The following is a 16,794-nucleotide window of genomic DNA, read 5'->3' on the forward strand; positions in this document are numbered from 1 at the left end:
ATATTACGGAAAATACCTTATTGAAGAACACTTGATCATATGGAATTCACCAAGACTTATACTTCACCATGAACTTTGTAGGGAATTCTTCAAGCTTGAGGCGTGTCGAAAGACACTGTCCTTAAGGATATTTTATCCGGTACAGGTGTATCCCCTAGGATTCAACAAGCTCTTCTAGTATAAAACTAGGAGCAAGAAACTAACAAAGATTTAAACAACAAAACCCAGCACACAAATAGAATATAAGAGGAATGATTTATTCTCAGAATGTATATTGTTCCCCTCTCATTGTGATAGAGGAAGACCACATTTATATGGCAATTCCACAAGGCCTCCAACGGTCATAGTAGGTAATTGGCTAATGATTAATGGGAGAATTAATTAGGCTAATGAATAGGTATGATATAGTTGGCAATTTGAGAATGGTAACAACTAATTTATAGCAATGAGACCAAGTCAAAACCATTCAATGGTAAGATAATTCTCTCAAATATTTATGGTAGAAATATGTTAAATAACATACTCATTAATAAGGAATGAAGGAATAAACCTTAGACTATAATATTAACAAGTCTTTTTGAGATACTAGAATCATTTTTCCAACACTATGTGTCATGTTAGTCTAGGGGTACCCTTGGGTCGTGACATAGTATGTACAATCTCACCATTTTTGAGAAATTTTTAAACACTTAGGCCTATTTATAGGATTTATGCGATTTTCTAACTATTTTTTTATACGCTCGGTAAATATGGATTTATTCATATATCAAGTGATTCTCTCACGTCATTTTCTAGGCAAGTCTATTTTTTTTTTCTTTAGATAAATAGTGATGAGCTATATCAGTCATCCACAAACCCCTATATTATTCTCTATTTACGACTACATGCCATAGTTTTTTGTCAGATAAATTTATCAACAATGGGACAACCAACGAAATTACTTAAGAATATATGTAGTTTAGACTATTGGATTATATCCTTCCCTATTGGTAGTTTGATACTTTCCCAACTGAATATAATTAGGCACTTTGACCTGTTTTTCTTTAAACAGAAGAATGAAAATGAGATTTTAATTAACAACAATGTTTGATGCAATGATTGTACCCATAATTAACAAATTTTGCACATAAGAAAAAATAGATTGAACATTGCAGATCTAGTTGTAAACTAGAGTAAATGAGAGAGCGATAGAGAATGAAGGCATTTGTGCTTCCTTTAGCCGATCCAAATATGACAAAAGTCAAAACATAAGTTAAGGCGTACATCATTAGTCTAACAAGAAATAGGCATATATGGTATTCTTTGAATGCACTTAAAATGAGAAACCGCCTTTTGATGCAGTCAAGACATCTATCTATCTATATATGTAATTAATTAATTAAAGTTGATGGTATGAGTTAATTAGTAGAACTTTACACCTAACATCTTTCTAGCTTGTCACTTTCATAGGATGATCAAATCCCTCTTATAAAGGATAGAACTAAGTTTGGAAATAAATTTACATTTGTGTGCCTAATTAATGATACTTATAAATTTATACTTGATGATATTAAAGAAAAGGGACTAATTTTTCACTTGATCAAAATCTCTCTATCATTGTTTTGATATGACCTGCCAGTCCCTTCTTCACAGGTAAGCAAGAGAGAAAAGCAAAAATGGTGTCCGGTTCAGGAATCTCCGCAAGGAGGATAGTGGTTGATGCTCGTCACCATATGCTTGGTAGGCTCTCATCAATTTTGGCTAAGGAACTGCTTAATGGACAGAGAGTTGTTGTTGTTAGGTGTGAAGAGATTTGTCTTTCTGGTGGACTTGTTCATCAGAAAATGAAGTATCTCAGGTTCCTTCGTAAGAGGATGAATACTAAGCCTTCTCATGGACCTATTCACTTCCGTGCTCCCTCTAAGATCCTCTGGAGGACCATCCGTGGGATGATTCCCCACAAAACTAAGCGTGGAGCAGCTGTTCTTGCCTGCTTGAAGGTTTACGAGGGTGTTCCACCTCCATATGACAAAATCAAGAGGATGGTCATCCCTGATGCTCTCAAGGTGTTGAAACTCCAAGCAGGACATAAATACTGTCTCTTGGGTAAGCTTTCATCAGAGGTTGGATGGAACCATTATGACACTATCAAGGAGCTTGAGAACAAGAGAAAGGAGAGAACCCAGGTAGCATACGAGAGGAGAAAGCAGTTGGCCAAACTCAGGGTTAAGGCCGAGAAGGCTGCTGAGGAGACGCTCGGTCCTCAACTTGCTAGTTATTGAACCTATCAAGTATTAGAGTGTAAACGAGTTTTTTTATCGAAGGTGAAATTTTGCTTGAGATTGAGATTTCAACTTTAATCTGTCTTTTAAAGATGCTACCTGTACTGCATGGTTCAGTTTTTGCTTCTTCTAGTAATATTTGAGCAGATTACATTGTTTAACTAAAAAAAAAAAAAAAGATATGACCTGCCAGTAAACTCGGAACTTTTAGCTAGCCCCGTCAAAATCCTAGCCGAAAAGGTACTAAAAACCTGTGTGTAAGAAAAATGTTTTGGACTTAGTAGAGAATGGTATGGTATGATATACTCCTCAAATTCTTTCCTCTTTCTCTTTCTCCTTCATAAATAGGGCCATCTATATTTTCTTCTCTCGTTGAATTTACATGATAAGTTTAAGGTGGGTCTCCCTATATACATTTTTGTAGGTAGCGTATAGCTATGACAATTTGGATGACCATGCCTAAAATTTTATATATGCATAGAGTATAACTATTTCGATACAGTACATTGGTCAGGGTTAAAGTGCACTCGGTGTCAACACTCTTGTTTGCTAGCAAGGAAAGGAACCTTTATCAAAATAACATTGGAGCAAAGAACCAAACACAATCGAAGAAGGAGATATATATGCCCAAGAAAATTCAATTCTTCATGCAAATATACCTAAATAGAATACAGATTAAGTATGCACATTTCTGAAACTCTTATATTTTTATGTAATTTGTGTTATGCTTTCAAGAGTGATCCAATTTGTAGAAATTGAACCTTGTTCATTCTTTTAATTTCTTGTAGTGAATTGAAGAGGTCAGGTGCTTTGTACCTTTTGACATCATTTATATATCCTCACCGGAACTATTGACAACAACAAAACAAAAAAAAAAAAAGAGTGATCCAATTTAAGCTTTTGAGAGATGAGAAAAATATACAACTTAAAGTATATGTACTATTCAATCCAGATTAATGTTAACACGCACTAACGAGGACAATTAACTTTGTGCTTTTATTCAAAAGAAAACAACTTACCGAATTGTTAAGTTTATTTATTATCTGAAAAGAGCCAGCTAGTATTATTTTATCTCTACTTAGCTTGGTTTTCGTTACCTGAGAATCTATTTCTCTCTTTTGGCCAAGGGCAAGCTAGCTCCCATTATTAATTATGTATAAGAAATATATAACAACACTTTCTTCAAACACCATACCAATTTACATAGAAATGTTAAGGTTAGGAAATCACTAGATCTAGAGAATAAACGAAATTATATTATTAGAAGGTTAAATATGTTTTTGGATTTATAAATACGTACATGATCATGATTGGTAGTTAATTAATTTGTAAGGCTAACATTGAATTTATGAGGGTATAAAATTGGAGTGGACGAAACAATGCAATAAAGGAATGACACCCTTCAATATTGAAACTATTTAACATTACACTTGACATTTGACATGCTCTTATATTCATACAAATACCATATAACATGTTTAAGCTGCAAGTTCTTAATGTACTTGTGATATGTGCAACAACTCTTTTTTTCTTTAACTCCACATGCACTCGTCAAAGATGAAACGAAAGGAGTAATACTAATTATGCTTCTGTATCATAAAATGAAGAAAAGAGGACTTACCTAAGACAAATGCTTACTTCGAATATCAAACCAGCAAAATCCTGTATGTATATCCAAGCTCAAAATCGATCGGATGACAAACCCTGAGTAGTGTAAATATATATCGTAGAGATCTTTAATATATGTGCACTACTAGGAAAGATTAAAAAAAAAAGTATGTTAGAGGCAGCTAATTAATTGTTTAAAGGAAGGAGACAATTTAGAAAAGGGGTTGTTACCTTCCTCCCCGTATTTGATTTCAGATACAAATATATAGGAGTACCATTTTCAAACAAAACTCTCATGTTCAACAGATGTATGCAGAGATGAAGATACTAAGGTGGATATGTGGCCATACTAGGAGCGATAAGATTAGGAATGAGGATATTCAGAATAAGGTGGGAGTACTAGCCTCCGTGGTGGACAAGATGAGAGAGGCGAAATTGAGATGGTTAGATTATGTGAAGAGGAGATGATGCATCAGTAAGGAGGTGCGAGAGGTTGGCTAGAGGGTACGGAGAAAGGCAGAGATAGACCGAAGAAGTATTAGAGAAAATGTGATATGACACGATCAGCTCCAGATTATTGAGGACATAACCTTAGATAGGAGAGGGTGTGGAGGACACGTACTAGAGTAGAAGACTATAGTAGGTAGTGTAGTGTTGTCGTAATTAGAGTGGTTGGTGTTTGTCATTGTACTAGTTGTAATATACTTATTTTTTTTATAACCATCAATATTTATTATTGTTTCCATTACTCTACTTTAATATGTTGCGTAAAATTTGATTGTTTTCTTGTGACTCGGTATATTTTAATTTTTTTTGTTTCTGGAATTGGTAAAGCTAAGGGTCTTTTGAAAACAGTTTATCTATCATCATGACGTAGTGATAAAATATGCATACATTCTAATCTCTCCAACCCCACTAGTGGGATTCTATTGGGCATGTTTTTGTTGTTGATGTTGTTTCTCTTAATTAACAAGATTAGGCTGAGGCACGTTGATTTGTTAGCTTTTTAGAATAAAAAAGGCATACATATAAATGTGACAGGAAGAAGTTACTAAAGATTTTAAAAAAACAATGATATATATGATGACTAGTGACTAGTGAGTGAAGAAATTAAACATACATACTAGTAGAAGCAACTTTAGAAGTAGGTAGCTCGCATGATCAGTTGATGATAGATGACCAAGTTAGTCAAGATGAAATGCTATGTACGTACCTTTTATAAAAGCTAGCTAGATCTGAAGCAATCGCAGTACCGGGGGCGTGCCCAACGAAGCAGCGACAAGAACAACAACCTACCAAAGGTAATAAAAACAAAATTCATTCATGAATGATGAAAAAGAAAGCACGACTTTTGTTAATTCCCTTCGGATCCCATCATTCATTAGCCTGACTGACGGCGAGAGGAGCTAGTTATGCATTCCCACTGGGAAATCAATACAGCAAAGTTTGTTAGAGAGAGATAAGGAAACATATTTATGAATATAAGTAAATAGAAAACACATGTATAATTAAGTAATAAGGCTCTTTTTTTTCTTGTTTTTAATCACTGAATGACTACATTACCCACTTGAAAAATCAAACATAAAATAACCAGCTATAGTGTGATATTTTACTAGTATTTGCAAAATATTTCATAATCGTATTATTACACAAATTCAACTTGGACATTGTTTTCCATTTGAAGGACGGGATTTCTTTGTGCGGGATGGCCCGTACCACTTAGGTTAATTCTCTTCAATTTACACTTTTGTGGAATTATCAAATATCCAAATCCAAATTCAAGGACATGGATGCCTTGCCTTTGTCGAACGATTCTTCTTCGGTGGCTGCCGGCGGGTTGGTATCATAGTTGTTAAAAGTTCTGAATGATAATGATGAAAATTGGGGGACATGAGAATAAGTTGCTGTAGTGGCGGGATTAGGCAAGGAAGAAGACGAGGACGTGATTTCACATGATTCATCCGAGTCTGAGATGGGACAGTCCATATTCACACCGAACAACCTGAATCGCTTTGCTGCTGCCTTGCCTTGAACAACCGGTACGGAGTCGAACACCACTGGCTCCACAACCCTGCCACTAGTACTATTACTATGACCTCTTAATTGCATTAACCCAGCCTGTTGTGGGACTTGGGCTGACCCCGATCTGAGATAAACTACTGACCCGCTCGGACAAGGGTTTCCATTTACCACGGTTGTACGGCTGTTGTTGAAATTACAAGTGTCGTAGTAATAATTAGGACTGGATCCGTGAGATTGTTGTTGATGATGATGAGACATGCTGCCAGCTGCAGGTTCCAGGGAATATTGTAAATGTGAATGGTCAGGAGGAGGAGGAGGCTGCAAAAAGAGAGGACGATTCCAAGCAGCAGCAGCTGGGTACTGAATATTAGAGCGGTACAAGTTATTATGGAGATGATGATTAGTGAAGTGGGTGTAGTGGAGATGGTCGGGGGCGTCTGGACGGCGCCTCCAGTCGATGAAGAGACGATCCTTGCCCAATTCACCTACTCCACGCTGAAATGAGACAATATCCCCAGCATCGAGCTTCTTCTCCTTGACGAAGCGGCTCCAACCTTTGGTCATTACATAGCTTTGACTGCTATTCCAATAGGAATATCTGAAGCGCCAAGGCTTTCCATTCCTGTCTTCGAAATTGAGAAGGAGGCCTTTCTCGTTGGTAGAGGAATCCAGAGGAAAATACTTTTCAGCGTGCTGTTTGGGGATGACTAACCGATTGAGCTTGCCGACGTCACTGGGAGTGACTACCTTATCGAACATGTGTTCTCGCTCAATCGTATTACTTTCACCAACTTCATCTGCAGGGTCAAGATCCATATTCATCACGAGATCAGTACTATCTTCACCATTATTAGTGGTGCTTCTTTGCTGATAAGAGAAATCAGGAACTATAATCTTCTGGCTGGAAGAAGAAGAATGAGAAAATTGGCGTGTACCTCCTTGATCGAAGAAATTCATGATCTAGGACCCAGCATAGATCTAATTAGAGAAGATGTGATGGGAAAAAAGTAATTGCGTCCAGTAGTTATTAGTGTGAGAGGAACTGGAACTAGATAGCTAGGGTTGAAAGAAAGAGTATCCTCATAAACTAGAATACTCTTTGTTGTCGTCCTCAAAGAGGCCGTGATGACTCTCATTAATTATCACCCATTCCGGAGTAGTCAGATTCAAAAGCCGCCTCTTTCTTCTCTCTTCTTCTTTGTGTCTGTGTGTGAGAGGGAAGGAGGGAGAGATAGAGAGAGACAAGGTACGTGGGTAATTTGTCTAAGTGGGTGGAATCTTCTTTTTTAAGTTAGGTAAATTTCATTCTAGTTATTCTCTTTTAGACTTTCTTCCTTCCTTCCGAGTTCATTTGCTCGTTGGGTCGTGGCCCACGAATTATCTGGTTGGGTTCATGTGAGCTCGTCCTTGTCATCGCACTGGTAGCATCCCAATTAAATTTTCTTTTACTCCTACTAAATATATTCTACTCTACTAGGAGTACAATATAACTTAACTCCTCTCTCTAACTATCTTCTTAACCTTACTTTTACTTCTTTTATTAATAAGGGATCAAGTATACCTACGAAACAAATTTATGATCACTCCCTCACACAGAGTCACACTACATACCCGTAGGGGTTCACGGTGAGGGTAAAATCCCATCCAATCCAAAAATTAAACTAAATCGGAATGATTAAATAATGGAAAAATTGTAGTATGAAATAGAAAATTATTAATTCAAATTAAATGATATAACCATAGTTTATTTTAATTGTAATTCGCAGCAAACATCTCATTTTTTTGCCATTTGATTCGATATATAATTAGTCATTTTCGGTATACAATTAGTAATTTTTTACATTTCGGTATAAAATGTATAAAATGTGTTTGTGTTTGTATAAAGCGAGAAAAAAATGTATATACAAATACAAATATATATATAATACAGATCTTATTATACAAATTGTATAAATGAATTTATACGAAAATGAACAATTTGTATAAAATTGGATGTTTGTAGCGAATTATACAAATCAAAAGCTCCATAGCAAACATAAAATTTGTTATGGAGCGCAATTGTGCAAACTATAGTTATAACATACAAATATGATTCTTGTGTTTGTTGTATAATTAACTTCTATTTGGTTTTCGTTTCAAAAAAAATTAAATCAATAATATTTTATTGAGTTTTATTTTGTTCAAACAAAACAAAAGAATATACATATCTTTAATTAAATATACATAATATATTATGTTTTATGAACAATTTGAATATCTTATAGATATTTTTATTTATTTATGAAAGTGAAAAAAAATTAAAATAAAAAAATTCAACAAAAGGTCAATTCGAATCCAAGCCGAAAACCAAAAAGAAAAAGAAAGAAAAAAAGCAATAGCAGCCATTTCGGATTTCTTGTTGTTAGATAAAATTAAACTCTTCAAGGTTTTCAAGGTCATAACTGGTGGTTGATGGGTTGTTTGGTTATCCTATATTTGCTAACTAATTTGTTTTTTTCTATTATTCCACTTTGTATTTTATTTTCGTGTATGATTAGTAATTGATAATAATCAATCCAATAAATGTATATTATATTTAATTAAATTAATTTTATTTTAAATTTGATCAATAACAAAACCCAAATCGACCCATCAATACCCCTGCCTAAGGTAAGAACGTTGATGAAAGTGTTACTTAAAGTACAACAAAATGTGTTGAGTGAAAGCAAGTGTAAAGACATCCCCGTGTATTGGGTTGTCTTATTCAGGATATGGATTGTTGATGTTGGAACTTTCACGGTGATAAATCAAACGTTAATTGAAAAATAACTTATAATTACCACCCAATTGTGATATTTGTGTCGTGTTGTGATGCTACTTGAGACTTAAGTCATTGCTTCCAATCCGATAAATCCAAGTTTTATGTTTCTTTTAGGATAGACATTTTGTTTTTTGATGTGTTTAGTGGTGCAAGACCTAGAAGATGGAAATACAATGTTAGAGTATCAAAATAGAGTTTTTTCGAAAAACAAGTCTCAAACGCTTTATATATTGTTTGTATTTGGATCTGTGGTCCAAAGTATGATTGTACAGGGGCATAGTAATAGGGGCATAGTAATATTTGGTGGAGTAGTAATAGGTATCCATTTGAAAGAAGGAGTTTTAGATTCAAACCCCAAATAGCACAATATCTTTTTATTTTATTTTTAATAGAAATAGAAATTACGATCAATAAATTCAACTCTAACCCAGAAGGCTTCGAGACCTTCTATCCATTGCTCACTATTTCCCTCTGTCATCTCCCTCACTTCCTGATAGTATTTTTGTCTCTCTCACAACTCTCTCAAAATTGACTCAAATTATTTGATCGAGATAAGCACATACTAACTTTATTTGCTATTTGTGAGTCTAAGATGTTAGATCATCGTTATGGTAGCTTAAAACACTAAAATTTGAATTTAGGGCAAAAAAATTAAGGATATTCGCATTTAAGAATGTCCAAATATGAATGGGCATCAAAATCCTTGAGTTTTCATGAGTTTGTATCAAAATAGAGGTTGGATAAGCTATGGGGTTGTGAGTAGTTGGTTTTGACGCATAAAATTGCAAAAATTGGCCGATGTTTGCATGTAATTTTACTGTGATTGATTGAAGAAGAATTTTTTTGCGGTTTGTATATATCTTATATATATCCACACTCGTGAACTAATATACTAATTGTAAATTCCAAAGTAGATAGTTTTTGAAAAGTGCTTCTAAGTGTATTTTTGAAGATAAACTATTTTAGCTCCTAAAAAATAATTTTGTTACTTGCTAAAAATATTTTTTTTTTCTCTTAAGAACTTATCAAACACCTCACTTTTCAATAATAAGCATTTTTGTACTAGGACATAAATTATGATTATGGAGTATTTTTTATGATGCAAAATAAACTTATGCCCGATAAGAGAAAATTACTACTATATTAGAGTAGCATAACATAAGGGTAAAAGTGGAAATAGATCTTTTGTTTTTGCATTTAGGCCCACGGCAAGGCCAGCTGTTCCTTAAAGCACGAGTTTCTAATATAATCCTAATTAAAGCCACTAGCCTCGTCTTGTTTGTTTTCATTCACTTTAATTTTGTGATTTTGGGGAGGGCGGCGTAGGCATTAAAATTTGGGAGATAGTTGCAGTGTGGTGTATTATGAACAGAGTAGTATTAATTATTTGTGATAGTAAGCTAGTATAGTAATAGTAATAACTAATAAAAATATTTGCAAATGGTTTGTTAATAAGACACAAGGACGTAGACGTCAACTAGCATTTTCGTATAGGCTAGTATATTCATTAAACAGGATTTGGATTATTGACTTGCTGTCACTACACATAAATGAATCCGTACTAATTAATTAAGTCGATGCTGGGCCTTGATAGGCTGCTAAGGGACTAGCTACATACCTACTACTTTCATAAGATTCCTTTACTCTCTGAGCTCTATATATAATTATATATATCACAAGTGCTATTTGAACATTATAATTATAAAATGAAAGTCATTAATTAGTAGTAGTAAATATATACATGTAGGTGGTAAATAATGAATAAATTAGAGTATAATGAACTGGTGATGTAGGTAGTTCTTCAATGTATATTGAATTAGATAGATCGGGGACCAGGTAGGTCTCCTTTACTATTTATTAGCATAGGCATGAAATAATAATAATAATAATGTTTTGTTCGAATATATATAGTATGAGTAGTAATGCTAATGCATGTGTAAGGGAAAAAGAGAGAGACGCATCCCTTTCTCAGGATTGGCTGGTTGCTTGAAGCAGACAGTCTATCATAGAGAGGGAGAGGACCACCTACGCCTTGGATCGGAGGCCAATGATGCCATCCTCATGGACCATGTGGAAATCCCCAATATCTTCTCTTCTCTTTTTTTTTTTCTTTTTTCTTTTTCACATACCTATACCTATAATATACTATGTGAATAAGTAAAAGTGAATATTAGAAAATCTTTCTTATATAATGTACACCGGTTTAAAATTATATACTATGATTCCTTCAAAGTACAATTTTGTTGAATACTCCATACATATCTATTTTTCATTAAGAACAAGAATTAGTAGGTGTAAATCCTAAAGCATGGTAAATGGCAAATTTGATTATTTATATATATTGCGCGTGCTATAGGTGGTCCAAATATGCATGTGCCAAATATGCTTTGGACAAATCTTCAGGGACGTAAAATAAAATTTCACCGATCATATACAAAATTCTAAATTTTTATTATCTATTCATTTGTCACGCTCCTACATAAACTAGACGATGCTCGCCCGTGCTAGCACGGACCCAACATTATAAAAGTTAAGCATTGTGTATTTTTTTTCATTACCTCTCTTTAGTTATTAAAATGACAGAAAAAAATATAGTTGAAACTTCTACAGGTGATGATAACCACTTCATAATATTTACAATCCACGCACTATGTAGACACAATATATAATAATCAAATAATCACATTACGTATAGAATGAAAAAGTGAATATAAAAGAAAACTAATGCTTACACCGACCATGTGAATATAAGAATTCACCGTCCAGGCATTTCATCACACATTGTGATCAAAATAAGATGTTACATTATAAGGTCTCTACAATTCATGAACCAAAATAAAAGTTTAATCTTCTTACAAGTTACAAGGAGTCCAATACATGTAAGATAGCCTTAAATTCATCTATATATACTACCATTAGACATTTTGTGTATATACTACGATTAAACATTTTGTGTATTGATGACGGATGAACATGAACGAAAAGTAAGTAAAACCTAACAGTTAAATCAAAACAAAAATAAATACAAGAGACATACATATACAAAAGAAATAAATAATTCCATGAAGAAATTGTTGTTGTTCATGTGCACCTGCATTAATATAGTTAGTAGCTATAGTAACTATCAAAAGTAATTTGCAAACTTCTCTTGATTTTTGAGACATGCAATGCTGGATATGAAAAAAAATAGAAGGTTGAATATGATCCTCTATTGGGTGTTCTAGAGATAATAGATCTTGATGATAGTTGTAAAAGTACTACAAATTACCACTATGATTTATCATCTTTTTTTTTTATATTTAAAGAAGAGGACCACACTTAAGCAGGAAGAGAAGGCAGAAAATAAGAAAAGTAAAAAAAATTATGATGATTTAATCATATTATCAAACAAAAACAGATACCACGAAAATCCCGTTAGCCATGGTGCATTTTTAGGAAAATGGGAATCAAGAACAGTAAAAAATTAAACTTAGCAGCACTGAATAAAAAAAATCACACAGCGAAAGCAACGAAGACAAATTTAGAAATTTGAAATACATATATGGATCAAAAAATACATTCTAGACAAAGTTCCTTAACCCAGTGGCAGATTTCTCCAATATTTTAAGCTAAAATGATTACTCTATAAATAAAAAATAAATATAAACCATCACAATTGAGGTTTTGATTAGGAATATGATATCTCTTGTGTTTATATATCGATTGAATATGAAACATAAAACCGAAAATAGAGAATGATAAAAAATCGGAAGAAAACAGTGTAGAAGAGAAAAATTAAAACCAACACTAACCGATCGACACAAAAGGAAAGAAGTTAAGTTAATGAAATAGAATGCATGATGTACCAAATTAGTGAGGTGGCCATTAAACTGATGAGGTTAAGACACGCTAGTTTGTATAGATGAGTAAATGTCAAAACTATCCTTAAATTGGAATAGAAATTCCAAGAAACAGACATGTTGATACCATTTGTTGAACTCATACTTCTATAATAGTAGAATGTATATTCCTATATATTTTTATTTTATTTTTAGAATAGCCATTAGGATTCTATCCTTAACATTTTCAAAGAATAAAACCAATTACGGGAAAAAATAGTATAGGACTATAGGTTCATTATTGTGAGAGCAGTTGCTTGGATTAAAGGAGAGTTAATTCTTTGAATTATACTAAAGTTATTTACTATGTCTTTTTGTCCCAACAAAATCACTATTACTAGAAAGCCCTTTTACAGTGAGAGAAAATGTCCAAAATAATCCCTCAAATTTAAGATTTGAATCGAAATAGTTTTTATTCTTTACCATGAAACACTAAAACACTATTTTAATTGAGAAAATGATCAAAATGGTCTTTAAAATATAGGTAATGCTTTATTTTGATTTTTGGTGTATTTTACTTGATTGATATGGTTCTTAATGTATAATAAAAGTGTTTATTTTGGTCTTGAATATATTTCACTTCATTGAAATGGTCCTTAATGAATGACAAAAGGTGTTCACTTTGGTCCTTTACCCTAAACCTAACAGATATATTTAAAACAAATATTGTTAAATTTTCTATAGACCTTACGTGGCTAACAAAATTTACCATTGTTATTTTTTTTTGTTAGCTCCAAAGAAAAAACTCCACAAAATCTAATACCATTTTCTCTAATCTCTCCAATAAAATTTAGTTTTTCTTTTTTCTAAAATATTATTTCACTGACCCAATACCCATTTCAATTTTAAGCAAGAGAAAATAATAAATATTGTTAGAAAAAGTAGAGAAAATGGTGTTAGATTTCATGGGATTTTTCTTTGGATCTAACAAAAAAGACAACAATGGTGAATTTTGTTAGTCATGTGAGGTCCAGAGTTAAGTTTAATGTATATTTTTTTGATAAATCTGATAAGTTTAGGGTAATAGATCAAAATGAACACATTTTATATACATTAAGGATATTTCAATCAAGTAAAATATATTAAGGACCAAAATGAACATCTTTATTATATATTAAGGATCATTTCAATCAAGTAAAACACATTAAGGATCAAAATAAAGCATTACTCAAACATCAAGAGCTTGTTTGACATTGATGTTGGGAGGTCAAAAATGCTTTTTTTTAGAAAAATCAAGTGTTCGACAAACCCTCAAAAGTGCTTTTAAATAGAAGCAGAAGCAGTTTTTTTGTTGGGAAGAAGTTAAAAAAAAATTGCTTCTTAAAAGAAGCAGAAGCAGAAAAATTATGTTTTTGAAGACTAAAATATCTCTTACATATTTATATATTTACCAATATATCTCTTATTAATTAATGGGAAAAAGGATGAATTTACCCCCGAACTTTAATAAATGGTACGTCTATGCCCTCTGTTATACTTTGCGTCCACATAAGCCCCTGCCGTCCAATTATCGATACACACATGCCCCTCTCACTAACGGACCCATCGTTTTGTACACGTGTCTTAATCCTAATCAACTACCCGTTTGACCATTCTTTTAACCCATAAACCCACAACCCGCCCCATAAACCCAATAACCCACCCGATTCCCTCTAAAATATCTAAGTTAATTAAACATTCCAAAGGAAGAGTCAGTGAAGGTTGAAAATCACTCCAATGGTGGCGGGTGCCGGTGGCCTTGCCGATTTTTCATCTTTGGTCGCTGCTGCCACCACCAAAACGAAGAAGAAGAAGCCATAAACCCTATCCCTTCAAGAGTTCAGCACTTATAGCGCTGCTAATTAAGCAGTCTCAAACTGCCGCCACTGTGGCAACCAAAGGCTTGACACCGGAGGAAGTTTTGATGCTACATTCTCTAGGGCTTCAATTCTTTTACACTTTGGAATTCCTTAATTACCCTTTCCAATTTAATATTTTCTTGGCTTTGTTCATCTTGAGCTATGTTAATTTATTTTTGTCTTCCAAACCTTCACAACTATTGATGCTTAACTAACATACACTTGATTAATTTATACATTATTAAAATGCAAGATTAAATTATTCAATTACTGATTAAAGTTGTACAGTATACCTGATTTAAAAATACAATATATAATTATGCAACTTGACTTAGGTTTATTATTTTAATGGAATCAGTATGATTCTGTTCATACAATTACGACAGGCAAGGGAGGAGGGGTTCGTCGGACGATTCTCGTAGGCAGGGAGGGTTTCGAAGGGATACCGATAGGGAAATTGCTCCCTCTCGTGCCGACGAGACTGATGATTGGGGTGCAGCTAAGAAAACATCGGCTGGTAATGGTTTTGAAAGAAGGGGGAGAGAGGTGAAAGGGGAGATTTTTTCTCCGATTCCCAATCTAAAGTTGATGAATCTGATAATAGGGCAGCGAATAAAGCTTTTAGACCCTCTTCTGGTTGAAGATTTGCTAGGAGAGGGAGTTTTGGGTCAAACGGTTAATTCCGATTCTGATCGGTGGACCAAAAGGAAGGAAGAGGAAGGTGGACGGAGATTTGTCTCCGGTGGTGGTGCATTGACAGTTTAAGAGAAAGAAGAGGTGGGTTATTGGGTTTATGGGGCGGGTTGTGGGTTTATGGGTTAAAAGAATGGTCAAACGGGTAGTTGATTAGAATTAAGACACGTGTACAAAACGAGGGGTCCGTTAGTGAGAGGGGCATGTGTGTACCGATATTTGGATGACAGGGGCTTATGTGGATGCAAAGTATAACGAAGGGCATAGACGTACCATTTATCAAAGTTTGGGGGTAAATTTGTCCTTTTTCCCTTAATTAATTAACATATTTCATAAGTTTTGTTAAGTTTCATTCAAGAATTTTATTTTTTATTTTTATATGATAAATTTTTTATTTTATTTATGTTTATATATTATTATTTATATTTTATATATTATTTTACGTATTATTAGAAATAGATAATAATAATATTTAAATTTATTTTGCTTGTATTAATATTTTATTTATTTATTTATCTATGTATAATATTGATTAATAATTTGAATATGTACATTTTAATTTAATTAAAGTTATGTATTAGATCTTTAAAATAGTTTTTTCTCTACAAAAGCACATTGATACTTGCCATTTTTCGTAATTTGACTCTCAAATGCACTTTTTTAAAAAGATAGTCAAACACAAATTGTTTATCAAAAGTACTTTTCAAATGAATTTGTCAAACACAAATTATTATTTTTTGGGAAAAAGGACAAATATACCCCTGAACTATCGTAAATGGTATGCAGATAACCTCCTTCATACTTTTGGGACATTGGTGCCCTTGCCGTCTAATAACTAGAGCATATATGCCCTTCACTCTAACGGAAGACTAAACAGCTAGGGACACGTGGCACAATCTTATCTATCGAACTAATATTTAATAAATGTCGGATCGGTGGATAAGATTATGCCACGTGTATATCCGTTAGTATAAAGGGTATATATGCTCTAGTTTCTGGACGGCAGGGGCACCAATGTCCCAAAAGTATGACGGAGGGTATCTGCATACCATTTACGATAGTTCGGGGGTATATTTGTCATTTTTCCTCTCTTTTTTTTGCAAAGCACTTTTTAGAAAAGCTATTTTTAAAAAGGAAAAATCTTTTTGGCCAAAATGATATTTTATCTATGTTATTTTACCTTTTTAAATATTTTTACTCTTTTAACTTTAATACATTTTAACTAAAAATGAAAAAAAGATCAGTTTGTTTTAAAGTAAAAAAAATATTATAGTTTTTTTAATTTTCTGGCCAAATTTTCTGGTCATTTAGCACTTCCCAAAATACTTTTAAAAATAAACCGTTTTTAGTAGCAATGTCAAACATGTTAGTATCATTTTGCTCATTTTCTCTATTTTAACTAAAGCCTAAATTTAAGGGACTATTTTCCTATCTTTTCACTCACTTTGAGCGGGGCTTTCAAGCAATTATTACTTTGTAAGATAGGTATGTTGATTTTAGTGACTTTATTACTGGGACAACAAAAACATAAATGATTTTATTAGATTATTTCAGTAAGATGAGTGATCGTATATACGAGGAATTAACTCGATTAAAGAATAAACAAAAAACAAGTTTGCACCATTAGATTAAGGTGACATAATAGAAGTATTTACCCATGTTGTAATGTTGCTGGTCGTAACTCGTATCTAAAG

General features: G+C 33.2%; 2 protein-coding genes across 4 annotated transcripts; one reads left to right on the top strand and one right to left on the bottom strand.

The window, feature by feature from the left end:
* The first annotated feature begins 1,451 nt into the window (after positions 1-1,451).
* Positions 1,452-2,333, top strand: LOC102580700 (60S ribosomal protein L13a-4-like). The gene has a single exon (XM_015307108.1). The coding sequence runs from the start codon at positions 1,656-1,658 to the stop codon at positions 2,259-2,261; it is 606 nt and encodes a 201-aa protein (XP_015162594.1). The 5' UTR covers positions 1,452-1,655; the 3' UTR covers positions 2,262-2,333.
* Positions 2,189-7,163, bottom strand: LOC102581037 (B3 domain-containing transcription factor NGA1-like). 3 transcript variants are annotated; one of them, XR_001473059.1, is made up of 4 exons: positions 5,669-7,163; positions 5,083-5,161; positions 3,359-3,965; positions 2,189-2,263 (listed from the first exon to the last, which is right to left on the bottom strand). XR_001473059.1 is itself a non-coding variant. In XM_015307107.1 (4 exons), exons 1-3 carry the CDS (start codon positions 6,846-6,848, stop codon positions 3,908-3,910), a joined length of 1,317 nt encoding a protein of 438 aa, XP_015162593.1. In that variant the 5' UTR covers positions 6,849-7,163; the 3' UTR covers positions 2,215-2,263; positions 3,883-3,907. The 3 variants fall into 3 exon arrangements, 2 of the variants coding, with proteins under 2 accessions (XP_015162593.1, XP_006343756.1); XM_015307107.1 differs by having other exon boundaries at positions 2,215-2,263; positions 3,883-3,965; XM_006343694.2 differs by lacking the exon at positions 2,189-2,263 and adding an exon at positions 2,346-3,109 and having other exon boundaries at positions 3,883-3,965.
* Positions 7,164-16,794: the final 9,631 nt, after the last annotated feature.

This window comes from Solanum tuberosum, unplaced genomic scaffold (assembly GCF_000226075.1).
Source record: "Solanum tuberosum cultivar DM 1-3 516 R44 unplaced genomic scaffold, SolTub_3.0 scf00048, whole genome shotgun sequence".
Taxonomy (NCBI): Eukaryota; Viridiplantae; Streptophyta; class Magnoliopsida; order Solanales; family Solanaceae; genus Solanum; species Solanum tuberosum.

Coding starts and splice junctions, on each gene's coding strand:
- LOC102580700 (XM_015307108.1), top strand. CDS start 1,656: ATGGTGTCCGGTTCAGGAATCTCCGCAAGGAGGATAGTGGTTGATGCT.
- LOC102581037 (XM_015307107.1), bottom strand. CDS start 6,848: ATGAATTTCTTCGATCAAGGAGGTACACGCCAATTTTCTCATTCTTCT. Junction 5,162..5,668: donor AGAAGAATCGTTCGACAAAG/GCAAGGCATCCA, acceptor TACCTTTGGTAG/GTTGTTGTTCTTGTCGCTGC. Junction 3,966..5,082: donor CTAGCTAGCTTTTATAAAAG/GTACGTACATAG, acceptor TACACTACTCAG/GGTTTGTCATCCGATCGATT.